General features: G+C 32.7%; 2 protein-coding genes across 10 annotated transcripts in view; both read right to left on the bottom strand.

Moving 5' to 3' along the window:
- The window catches only part of RpL24 (ribosomal protein L24), a 399722-nt gene that overhangs the window by 320230 nt on the left and 65749 nt on the right, over nucleotides 1-13743 (bottom strand). The window lies entirely within an intron of this gene.
- The window catches only part of LOC143240871 (protein TFG-like), a 30454-nt gene continuing 27811 nt past the window's right edge, over nucleotides 11101-13743 (bottom strand). For all 9 annotated transcript variants that reach the window (XM_076484080.1, XM_076484079.1, XM_076484085.1 and 6 more), the window contains one exon: nucleotides 11101-13467. In XM_076484080.1, the coding sequence (XP_076340195.1) occupies nucleotides 13254-13467 (214 nt within the window). In that variant the 3' untranslated portion in view covers nucleotides 11101-13253. The remainder of the gene's footprint in view (nucleotides 13468-13743) is intronic.

Below are 13743 nucleotides of genomic sequence, written 5' to 3'. Positions count from 1 at the left end.
TTCTAGGGTTCCCACCTTTTTGCTACTGTAAGAACTCTTTACCTTTCACTGACCAAGAGCACAATGTTTGGCTATTCAGTCTCGATTTTTTTTATTTCCTTGAAAAAAGTCACCTTGCTTCTGCTCCTACTTGAAAAGGGGTCCAAACAAAAACCATAATGAGCGACAAACTTTTGTTAGTGAATTGTGGGAGAATCTTTGAGATCAAAGGTTGAAGTTCCGAATTATATGAAGGACAGGATGAGACGGTGGTATATTACAAATGGTATGGGAAGGCGCGTGAGAACTTAGTGCAACCATTACTTTCAATTCATGTTACTAACGACAACCGTTGCCTTAGAAACGACCTGATTGGAACTAGCATCCCCCTTTCGCCAATCGATACATACTACATGCGTAAGCTTTGGGATAATTAGAAACGAGAAAGTTCTTTACAAATTAATGTGTCCAGTTTCTATCTCTCGACGGTCTTTTGCCAGACGTTTGTCATTAAGAGGCCATTGAAGTTTGTAACTGAAACAATCACACTCACACGATATGTGTGTCTGTTTGAACTAATTTCCTCTAAGTTAAGCATCATCCTCTGTGCGCATGCCCTAGAAAAACAATGTTTTCTTATATTGTCCATAATTCATTCGTTCTTTTATTCTGGTCAAAGTAGTTCTTATACATAATTTTACATATATGAAAGATTAGTTGCACAAACGTTGTAAACATGTATTTCAGCTTGTGGAAAATTTACAGTGGGCAAGAAAAATGGTAGAATGAATTTAAACAGACTGCGTTCAGACTTCGTCAACTCACATACCTTAACCACAGACGAATTGTTAAGATTAGTGATACTGATCACACAGAATAACCGAAACACATTACTTTATCAGCAACCTGAAAGGGGTTACCTTGATTACGGCACTGATCTAAAGTGAATTAACTTGACCACAGATTTAATGTGGCAATGTGATAAGCACAAAGTCAGCTAATACGACTATACTCACTATAGGATGAAACCTGAAACAGTAATCTTGATTATAGAATGATCTTTGTATTGTTTACTTTTGCCAAAAACCTAAAATTTGTTTCATAAATAAAGAGTGAAACTCAAATCAGTCCTCTTATTCCGTTCAGTTAGCTTGACTATAGGATTTAAGTAAAATAAGTTGTAATTGCAACAGAGCAAGTCTAAAATCAGGTACCTTTACACCTTCATAACAGAAGGAACTGAATTCAGTGTCTTTAACGACAGAGGAAACCAAAAGTGATTTATTAAAGACTGAACCTGAAATTAGTAATATTGACTTAGTAATCATCTTGAAATCAGTTACCAAATAAAATTCAATCAAAAAAGTATTTGGCCAAAATGTTCTCAGAATAAAATAGTACATTCTCCATCACATCAAAAAGAAAACAAACGTGTATATAGAGGCTTACTTACCTTTTGTTTTGAATACAAAAACTTCACTGTTGCACATGAATTATGACAACTGAGAAAACCTGCCGCCATAATGAATGATTTATGCTTTCACTGTATACAAACATACACACACACACACACACACGCTCGTATATATATATATATATGATTATATTTATTATATGTATTAGTGTGTATATGTGTGTGTGTGTGTATGTGCATTCATATTTATTTTACACTTCATCTGAAACATATCAAAGTCACTTCGTGTAACGGAGTTAAATCTTTCTCAGGTGAGATTTTATGTATTGTTTCTGAATGTTCCGTGTATTTTATTATTCAATCAGTTGAAAATCATTGCTAGTTTTATTGTACCTTACTGTGTTTCGTATTCAGGAACTAAAACTTCATCAAGGAATCAGTTAAAACCCGAAAGGTAACTAATCCAATTTGCTTCATATTTAGATGAAGTGCCACCATCTTAGACTCAGGTGTTACTTAAGGTGTTTAGATATTTGGAACAAATAACGACACAGCTGTGACTAGAAGGGTTAATTAATCCACAATATTTCACATTTAAGAACTGTTCATGTAACTTAAAGTATTTCTGTCTCAAACTTGTTTGTTTGGTTCAATTTCTCATAAAACTGTTCAGAAGTTATCTGCGCTAGCCTATTCCTAGCATTTCAAATGAGAGATTAGAAAAAAGGCAACTAGTCGCTACCACCCGCCGTCAACTCTGGGGCTACTCTTTTACTAATTAATGGTGAGATCGACCATAACATTGTAACGCATTCACAGCTCAAAGGGCGAACATGCTCAGTGACGGTATTCTATCCTGCAATCTGCACGTTACGCGTTGACTGTTCTAACCATCGGATTATTGTTTGCCAAAACACGTTTAAGGAGTGTTTTGTTATTACACAAAGGTTGAACTGTTATAAGAAGATTGAGTAATCTAAAATCATCTCTATAGTTGTCAGAATTACACAAAAATTCTTCTCAGTCCTCAATACACACATTCTTTGTTTGTTTGTTTTTTGAATTTCGCGCAAAGCTACTCGAGTGCTACCTGCGCTAGCCGTCCCTAATTTAGCAGTGTAAGACTAGAGGGAAGGTAGCTAGTCATCACTACCCACCGCCAACTCTTGGGTTACTCTTTTACCAACGAATAGTGGGATTGACCGTTACGTTATAATGCTCCCAAGGCTGAAAGGGAGAGCATGTTTGGTGCGACCGGGATTCGAACCCGCGACTCTCGGCTTAACACGTTTGGCCGTGTCGAGTCCCCAATACATCCATAAAATGAACATTTTAATAAACCTATACATGGTTCTTTTATTTTTTATTAGCTCAGTGTAGCTCATGTTAATGATTGTGTAATAAATTGAACAAGGCTGAGAAAACACCAAATACATTTACCAAAGAGAATAACAATACTTTATCATAGGCTTTAAATTAGTTTTTTTCAAAATTTGTTTATGAACCAAAAACTAATGGCCATTAAGTTATTTATAAAATAAACCAAAACAACACCAATTTCAAGATGTGTATTTTTTTTTACTCAATCTCAAATGAAGTAGTTGTTTTAGTGTTGTCTCTGAATGAAAAGCTTGTATCGAGAATATTATGATTATGTTTTATCATTTAGCAATAGGAAGGATTGCTACTGTTTGTTTGTTTTTCTCATTACCATTTTTCTGTAACTGTATTTTTTCTTTATAAAAATTGATCTGTAAGTTTTAACTCTTACATTTTCCAGACATCATTGTTACTAAACCGTAAACGACATGAGCAACTTTATTTACATTACAAAACAATATTTAATTATACACATGTTAACTTATTTCCGAAAACTAACAACGTAAAGATTCGAGTTCTTATATATTTTATTCGCTCATTACTAACGGTCATTTGGAATTTCAATTTACTTGAAATATTATTTTAGTGGAAACATTACTTTCTTTTAGAAACAATCTCTTAATCCGACTGAAGTGAATACGTGACCAGAGAAGTTCAGTAAGAGAGACAGTTGAAATAAGAGTTTCAAACAATATGAAAAGTCTGTATCCACTCTATGGTGGTTGTCTTATTGCTTAAACAAGTAAACGCACACACATACATAAACAGCTTTGTGAATTTATCTTTAAACTATCCGACCTTTTTGGTTGGCGTATTAATCTGTTTGCTCAATAGAAAATTTAAATTACTTTCAAGCCAAATTTCTTCTCTCAGATTAAGAAAATACATTTAACGCAATCAGCATGATTATTTCCAGTTCTAAAAACACAAATAAAAACGAAAACACTAAAGCCAAAAACAAAAAACAAAAAAACCTGTTCCCCAGTTCAAGCTAGCATTGAGCGTAATTTGTACATTAATCAATATTCCAAGACATTCTGAATGTAGATAACTTGACTATTTTAGTTTTAAGCGTCCTGTTATAATTAAATCTCCTGTTCCGTGTCACCCTGACGACCAGTGAATAACTGGAATGTACGTCGTGGTGACGAGAAACACTTGAAGTAAAAATATATTTCTACTATATTTTAATAAAAGTTATAATACCCATACCAGCCGGTTTTGAGATACACTGGAATGTGTTTGTTTAATTATATCTTTATAAACCCCAACACTTTAATAGACTTTTTCTGCTCTGTACTTACAAAGTAAATACATACACTACAGTGATTGCACTAGAAATCTATTTCTGGTGTTTAGTTTATTCACATTCTGCTTTATTTTTCTTGGCTTTTACACTTCGACCCCTTGGTGAGATTATGAATCCAAACTTCGCCATCTGTTATTGAACATGTGAAGTATTTTTTTCCATTGACTCCACGCTGTGAATTTGTGATATTTAACCCACGAAAGCAATTTGATTATATCTCAATGAAATAATGTTTAATTAAAATGATTCAAAACAATAGTATAACTTAATGAAAAAAACATGAAAGTTCTAACGTATAAATGTTTAGGTATACATATTTGTAAATGTTGAAATTTTGTTTTTATTACTTGTTTAACTATTCCGAACGTAGCTAATACTGGTTCTCTCAGATTTGTGGGTGAGCGTTTTTCTTACAACATAGCCACGTTGGGCTATTTACTGAATCTAGTGAGGGGAATAAAACCGCTGATTTTAGCGTTGTAAATCCGTAGACTTACCGCTGTACCAGTGAGGAACTCTCAGAATTGTAATCATTTTGGAAATTTTTATAGTGTTTGACAAACGACTTCAATAAAAATATATATCCTGCAAGAAATCAGATATCGCTAATTACATAATTTCTTAAAAGCCAAGGAAATTATTACACTTACATCCGAGAAGTTATGTTTGTAACACACCATTGCGAGAGTTCTAGAAAAAAAACAGAATTTGTAACTTCAAAATTTGAAAGTGTTTTTAAGATTCGTTGATAAAAGTGTGTTTGTTCGACTTGTCAGGAACAGTTTGCGTTCAACTTGGTTAAAGAAAGTAACTTTTTTCTGAACAACTTTTGTTTTTCAAAGAATTGTGTAAAATACATCTGCATTTGTTATGTGTACATAACATATTGTATCAATTTTGGTGTTATGCTGTGGTGTATGAAATGTAGTGCTTTTGTTTTGTGTACACCGATGTTGTGTGTATAAAGATGGCTTCAATTTGTTTAAACAAGATTAGCTTCAAAGGCCAATTTAATGATTGAAAGTAAGGATGTATTATGCAAAGCAGCATATTCAGTCTTCATTAGTTTCTTTCACGTTCACTAAGAATTTCCAAAACATTTTGAAGAACATATACGTTTCTAGTTGTGTCTATGTGTAATTTTAACAAAAGAATTTTGGTCATGGAATTTAGCTAAATTCCTTTCACTATAGCTACCTATTGTTGTTATTTGTTATGAGAGTGACTGACAGTAAAGTGGGTAGCATATGTGCTCTAAGACGGACCGCAATACAATTTTGTTTTTTATATTCATATTATCCCTAAGTCTTAAACAAGCAACTTTTATAGTCTGTAAAAGATCTAGAGTCAGAGTAAAATCTGCAATTTGTATGTAGAAGACCTTAAAACGTCCTTTGTATTCCCTGTGAATACTATGTATTAAGATATACCATATATTTTCTAAATGCGTTAGTGATATATAAATTTTTAAGTTTTTCATCTTTTTTTAGGTTCTGCGCATGACAAAAATATTTCCAAAAAGTCGTTAACGTTTCCCTGTTCTTGGTTTTTTATTCTTGGTTCTCTATAGTGTATAATTTATATTACCTGAGAGAATATTCCAGTAACATATAACACCTAGTTTGAAAAATATTACAGTGCAAATAAATATCCTTGCTGGTCAAGTTTAACGCTGTATGAATGATACAGTTGATCAATGGTCATAAGGAGGTGCTATCGACTGGACAAAGAAACCGAGGTTATCTGTTGAATTTAGACGCGCTTAGTCAGTTCTACTTGGTTTTCATCGTTATTAGTTTGGTAAGGATTCGTCTTGAAGGTTGGAAGGCTGGTGAGCTGTCCATTTTTTCATGTAGGCGGTTATGTATATGTTCTAAATAAAACTTGTTTTCACTGTCCATCAAACATTGTCCAATTTGTGTATTTCTCACGCTACTTAAAATTCAGTCACCGATTAAAAAAAACTTTATTATCTTTTGATCGATTTTGTTTTCATTTCTGAGTTTACCTATCTAATATTTGAATGGAAATCAGTTTTAACTGAAAATACCACATCTCAGCATCTAGAATACAACAGCCTGGTGTCGGTCGTGATACCATAGGAGATAAACTGGTGCTATTGGCAAAAATTAGTGTAAGTGATTTTAGAAATACTTCTATCCCAAAACGTATATAAACATTTCAGGTATGTCACTGTCAGAAACAAGCAAAGTCTAAGTCATGCAATACATTGTCTAATGCCAAATCTGGATGGTTCAGTTCTTGACCTGATTAACTGTTTATACAAGGGAGAAGATGCTGGCAATACTTTTCTGGCCTGCCAAAAGGAGTCACTCAAGTGACTGTCAGTGCAGGAGGTGCTTGACAGTTATAGTAATTAGCTGATTAACAGTTGTGGTAATTAGCTGAAATATGGCAGATAACCTGCTAATTTTAGCAGAATTACCTTATCCTTATTATCGCTCCTCAAAATCTTGGTTCCAGCGTCCTGTGCACAGTAAAAAGTAAAACTTTAATAACTGGAGAAGTTATCACTTGGAGCTTCAACATAATGATATTTTTTTTACATATGTAAACCTGAAATATTAGCTTTGTTCACCAATAATTAAGTTTCCTTGATTTCCCGTGCAAATGCACACAAAACCGTTACGAATAACCAAAGTTATATTCAGCACGACTTTTTTTTGTGAACAAGTGTAATATTTGAATGAGATGGGCATTTACTGACTATCATATTCAAAACTGTAAAAAATCACGTATTCGTTAAAATAAGGCTGAGAATCAAATGCAATTTACATTGTTAGTATACTTTTTCAGAGCCACTTCTTGTTGTAAAATAGAGGTGTTTAAAGGGTCTTAAATAACCATAACAACACAAAATAACAAAAGGAGGTAAAAATGTGGTTTCAGCGGCTACTGGTGAATTTCAAAAAAATAGCTGCTATTGTGAATACTACATTGGTGATATGCTTCTAAGCTAACACAAACATATACGGAAAATGACACGAACTCACTTAGAATGATTCTCTGTGGAGTACAGAGCTGATACTAAGAATGTTATTCATATAGAGAATCTGACCTTCTGAACCTACGAAAGTACAAATCTACGTGTTAACGGACAGACATGGTTAATGATACTTTCTGTAAACTAACCGTATTCACTTTATGGAAATCGCCTTGCTTTAGTCTTAAACGTATCCCTACTGTTAACACTCCTACGAAAAGACGTTTCTAGTCCTGATTTCTCCAAGCCCGTTCCACTGGCTGTGGTTTCGCTAGATAGTAGATAGGGACAGTGGGAATCTCGTTAATCTATTCATTAATGGATTTAAATGGCAATTTCATTTAAATACAAAATTATTAGCCTAATATTAATAACCTTTCAAGTTGCTCTGGGGCCTATTAGGCCCCACTTTTCGTAGGAGTGTTAAGAGCCTAGGTTATTTTCAGCATAATTTACATTCAAAAGTCTGTATAGATGCAAACGACTGGGAAATCGTATGCGCAAAATCATCAAGTTACATCGTGTCCCTTGACATGTAATATCTTGTAATAGATAAGCCTCAGATAAATTATAAGATAATTATCCTCGGGTAAAACCGATTTGGAGGTAAAAATGGAGTAAGTTATTTTTTATTTAATTCCTTTTAAACATATAATTAAAAAATGAAACAATAAGATAATTATAAATGTCAACTTAATTATTTAAAACGTAATAGTTTGTCTTTTCTAGACAATCCCAATAAAGTTATTCTTAATCATTCAACTAACCAGTTAAATAAATCCGAATAAAAATATTATCTAGAGGAATAAAATTTGGATTTCCTTGTTCCACTTACTATAAATTTAAACGTCTGTATCCTCTGCATTGAAAATTTTTTGTGTAATCTAAAGCATTAAGGTGTTCGACTCCTAATCCGAGCATCGCGGGTTCGAATCCTCTACACACCAAACATGCTCGCCCTTTCAGCTGTAGAGGCGTATAATGTAACAGCCAATCTCACTATTGGTTGGTAAAAGAGTAGCCCAAGAGTTGGCGGTGGATGGTGATGACTAGCTGCCCTCCGTTTAGATTTACGCTGCCAAATTAGGGCGGCTAGTGCAGATCGCCCTCGTGTAGCCTTGCGTGAAATCCAAAAACAAACAAGCTATCCATAACTGAAACAATAAATTATAAACTTATTCTCATGAACTTTCTTAGTGCTTACCAAGTTTATCAATAATTCAGAAGTTTCTAATAGGAATTAACTTGCTAGTTTGAACATGGAATCCTTATTTACAAAAATACCACTAAACAAGACAAGTGACTCGTGCAGGGCCGCCGAAAGTTATTCCGGGATATCCTCCATTTATAGGCGGTCCTGGGTTTATGTGCAGAGAAGTTTAATACGTTAGTGGATTGAATAAGTATATATTTAATAAGTTATTAGGAGCAGCCACCGAAAAATATTTTATAACTGACCGGAACAAATGGTCAAGTTGATAGTAGAGCTTTAGGTTCCCTTTTAGATTAGTTAATGTTTTATGAAAGACAGCTAAAATCACGCAGCGTTATATTTACATACATCTTACATACGTTGTATGGATGAGATGATTACAGTACAAAGATGACTCAGAAAAGTTTGGAAAATATATGAACCATTGTAATGTATATACGAAATTTATGGCAGTAGAATCCAAGTCCAAATAAATTTTATTTATAATTCATTTTAATTCAAAATCAAGGAAACTAATAAAACCAGCATCTCACACAATAACTTCTTCTGGTTCTGAAGCTAATAAAACCAGTATCTCACACAACAACTTCTTCTGGTTCTGAAGCTAATAAAACCAGTATCTCACACAACAACTTCTTCTGGTTCTGAAGCTAATAAAACCAGTATCTCACAAAACAACTTCTTCTGGTTCTGAAGCTAATAAAACCAGTATCTCACACAACAACTTCTTCTGGTTCTGAAGCTAATAAAACCAGTATCTCACAAAACAACTTCTGGTTCTGAAGCTAATAAAACCAGTATCTCACACAACAACTTCTTCTGGTTCTGAAGCTAATAAAACCAGTATCTCACACAACAACTTCTGGTTCTGAAGCTAATAAAACCAGTATCTCACACAACTTCTTCTGGTTCTAAAGCTAATAAACCCAGAATCTCACACAACAACGTCTTCTGGTTCTGAAGCTAATAAAACCAGCATTTCACACGACAACTTATTTTGGCTTTAAAGCTAATAAAACCAGCATCTCACACAAGAAGTTCTGAAGCTAATAAAACCAGTATCTCACACAACAACTTCTTGTGGTTCTGAAGCTAATAAAACCAGCATCTCACACAACAACTTCTTCTGGTTCATTTTTACAGTTCTTTACGATCCAGCGTCAATTTAATTTGATACATACATAGAACGTACAATTTATATGCAAAAACGTCAGGTTCACAGTGAACCTGACGATGACCGAAGAAGGTCGAAACGTTGTTCGCTCTTCTATGTAAAATATTTTCTCAACCCAAACGGGCCGTTTTTGCATATAAATTTCTCAACAAGTGGGTTTCTCGACATCACTGATAGAACGTACAAGTTATGTCAACGTCGAGTAAGTTTTTATGAATAATTAGGTCAAATAAAAGAGGCGATTATAACTAAAAATTTATCTGATTCAACTTATAATTGAAAGCTATGTTATTAACCCGAACTTCGCTTTTCAAGCATATACATAGATTACTGGTAACATTAAAAATTATAGGTAGGAATTTACATTACATTTAGAACATTTTTAAACATTTATATTCATTTCAAGTTAAAGCAACTTTAACTCTTATTTAAGTCTGCAGATTTTCTTTACTGTCAAAAGGAGAGCATCCAAACTTTAAAAATGTAGTAGTGTTTGAATGCGTGTTAAGTAATTTGACGTATATATGCAGCATCTGGCTGCCCCTACGAAAAAGAATAAACGAACACGCCCAAGTTGGATATTATCATTCTTTCACAAGCGAATGGAAGTATGTGATGAAAGAGCGCGACATTTCAGTTGCCTAGGAACTCAGAATTCTTTCACGTTCTTCAAACGAATACATATTACCCACTAAATGGATCATTACGACGTCACAAAAACAAAAAAAACTACAACTGAACCATGGAAATTCTGTGACACTAACGACTTCACCTCCTCCAAGGTACCGAGTGGATCCTATTATTTTTTTAAAACTAAATATACAATTCTGTTTTGTCTAAATATTTAGTTTTTATTGTTTAGTTTAAGTGTTTCAGAAGTTATCTTTATACATTCTGTATAACCTCATAATGCCACGCAAATAATAATTTAATAGCAACACAATAGTAACAACAGAATAATAATAAAAAAATAATAAATTTACATGGGAGCAACAACAGAATAACAACAACATAATAGTAAAAATACAACAGTTATGATAGATGAATACTAACAGTGGAATAAGTTTGTTGTTTGTTTTTGAATTTCGCACAAAGCTACTCGAGGGCTATCTGTGCTAGCCGTCCCTAATTTAGCAGTGTTAAGACTAGAGGGAAGGCAGCTGGTCATCACCACCCACCGCCAACTCTTGGGCTACTCTTTTACTAACGAATAGTGGGATTGACCGTTACATTATAACGCCCCCAAGGCTTAAAGGGCCAGCATGTTTAGCGCGACGGGAATGCGAACCCGCGACCCTCAGATAACGAGTCGCACGCCTTAACACGCTTGGCCATGCCGGGCCAACAGTGGAATAAAGAAACATACTAAAACACAATTACTTACAGAAAAGTAATAAAAGCAGAACAATAATAATGTAATAATAATAGATGAAGGATAAACACAGAATAAATAATATGTAACACAATAGGGTTAGTAACAGAAAAGAGTATTGAAAGAAGTGTAGAATAATGTTCAGTGGCAAAAATATTTTTAATGATTGATTTATTCACACGTGTTTCATATACGTACACATGTAAGGGTTTTAAAATTCCAAACCCTAACTTTAAATGAACAACACTACAAATACACAGTTTTTAAACATTTCTTTAATGATAACTGTATACTTAGGAATTAATATGACAATATCACTTTTTCCCAACAGATCGTGGAAAACGTAGATTGCTGTTTAGCAACAGGTACGCGTAAAAGTGAAAATTCAACACAGTAAGAGATGTCACATTTCATATTATAATAAAAACCTTTGGTTGAAACTACTTTTTCACACCACATCAAGATGTCAACTCCTTTTAAAATCATTCAAAATAAAAATACTTCATCAAAATGGCAACTGTGAATCATAATTTGAATTTTCAATGCAGACAATAAATTTTGTGATTATGATTCAGAAAATAAACCTTTAATCAGTGACAATCTTTAAATTGAAATATTTAATGAAAATGGGAAACTTTGGGTCAGTATCCAAAATATTCATTATAGAAAACTATCCAAAACTTTACAAAGACTACTTATCAAACTATTTATATTTTACTAAAATGAGAAGTTTGGGTAATAGTTTGAATCTTTCAACACTATTCGCTAAAATTAGATATGATATCCAAACAAATAATTATAGTCATACTTAAGCTATGAAATATGTAATTGTAGGTTATAGTGCAATCTTGAACACAGTAATAATTAAATACTTTTCATATCTCATAAGATGGGTTACTGTATGATAACCATAAATAATGCATTGAATTTTTTCACAATCTTCGAGCTTTTGACCGACATATTCAAACAGGTTTCATACTTTTTTTCCCCTAAACCCAAATACAGGAATGCTTTCATTTTGCATATTAATCATTTAAAAACTAATGACAAGTAGACGTATTTGAGTAAATAAAAGGATCTTATCCTCACAAAATTTTATCTGCAACTTACGCCTGAGGAATGAAAATACACTTTTCAAAAGTGTTAAAATTATTGGTTTCTTTTTTAATACTACAGTTTAATCTGATGAATAGAATATTTTCTCCTTGAACTTAATACATTCATGTACGATATGACTACTTAGTTTGATTTGGTTCATTTGTATCAACCACTTGCTACAACTGAACATGAGAATGTACATTTCCTTAACCTACTTTTGTACATAAAATATTTTCTTGACTATGTTCAGTTTTAATTCAATGCGAGAATTTGATAAAAGGTACTTAAGTGAACTCCCTGACAATAGCATTACAGTAAAGCTCAACACTGCAATTTTTTAACAAAGTGAACTAATACTGGCATACGTAAAACTTTGCACAAAATTATCTAACTACTCAAGTTCCTTCACTGTATAGTTAAAACTTCAGCTAATTATTCAAGCTTGAAAATGATTGCATAATAAATGTAAAAATCTTCTCAAGGTGTAAATTATTAATTTTGAGAAATCCTATGTAATTTGGCTAATAACTAAAATAAAATAATAACATAATAACAATAATAATAATAATAAAATGATAATAACTAAAAATAAAATGGCTAATAACTAGTCAAATTTTGAACCCAAATTTTGACAAAATAATGTTTCTTTGCATCCTCAAAAAAAATTATTAACATAAAAACTATATATTTTCTTACAGAAATTGCCTTGCAACCACTTTCCACCTACATCAAGAGACAGATTTTGAACAAACAATTGATTATTTTATTATGCTTATCATGCCAAAGCAATATGTTTTTGAGTATCTGTGCAAAATGTATTCATCATAAATTATGGACTAGCAAAGTTCCTTTTCCTAGCAAGAAATATAGTCTAAATATACATTTCTTTACAGAAAGAAAAATCACTAATACTATATGAATAAGTTACACATCAAGGAACAATAACAACTACTAATAAGACTCTTGAATTAGTAAACATGAAGAGTTTTTACTTTTATGTGTCTTTTTTCTTCAAAGTGATTCAATACATTACTAAACATACCTAATCTTTTTGTTGAATTTACAAAATGTAAACTAGTTATTTGTAAAAAGAAAAAAAAAAGAAATTTTATTCAAGACAGACAATTTACTCTAGACTTTTATAACTACCAGAATATAAAATCTAAATGTTTAAGACAAACTTCTTACCAATAAAGAAAATATTTTCTGTTGAGACTCAACTAATATCACAACCAAATCAACGCCCATTATAAGATATATAAACCAGGTGTTTATAAATTACGTTTATAAAGACTAATAAATATGATCAACTACTGGTATCCTTGTTGATAAGGGGAACGAGGATAGCTTCGAGAAAAAGGGTTGACAGTTGCAGGGTCTTTGGCTGCTGGATGTTGTTGTGGAGGATTGTAGCTAGAGTTCTGTGGATAAGGTTGACCAGACTGGGACAGCTGGTGTGCCATGGACGATGCTGGAGGATGATATCCTTGCAAAGCTGATGCTGAAGTGGCTGTATATCCTTGACTGAGGGATTGAACATTTAAACAGCCTTATGATAATAAGCAAGTAAATATTTTCTGGATATAATAATATTTACTAAATCACTACTGAAATATTTTAGATAAATTATTAGTGTTTTGTCCTGGCTTTCACATGTTCCTTCATTAAACTGTTTGATCTCACATAACAATTTAAAAAAACTTTTAACAGCATAAACTTTATGCTATCAATCCACACAGCACAGTATTTATCACCACCCATCCTCTTAACATTATGTAACAAACAATTGTTTTTGGATAA

This window comes from Tachypleus tridentatus, chromosome 13, assembly GCF_004210375.1.
Source record: "Tachypleus tridentatus isolate NWPU-2018 chromosome 13, ASM421037v1, whole genome shotgun sequence".
NCBI lineage: Eukaryota > Metazoa > Arthropoda > Merostomata > Xiphosura > Limulidae > Tachypleus > Tachypleus tridentatus.
The sequence above is the reverse complement of the archived record's forward strand: the minus strand, read 5'-3'. Positions and strand labels throughout refer to the sequence as shown.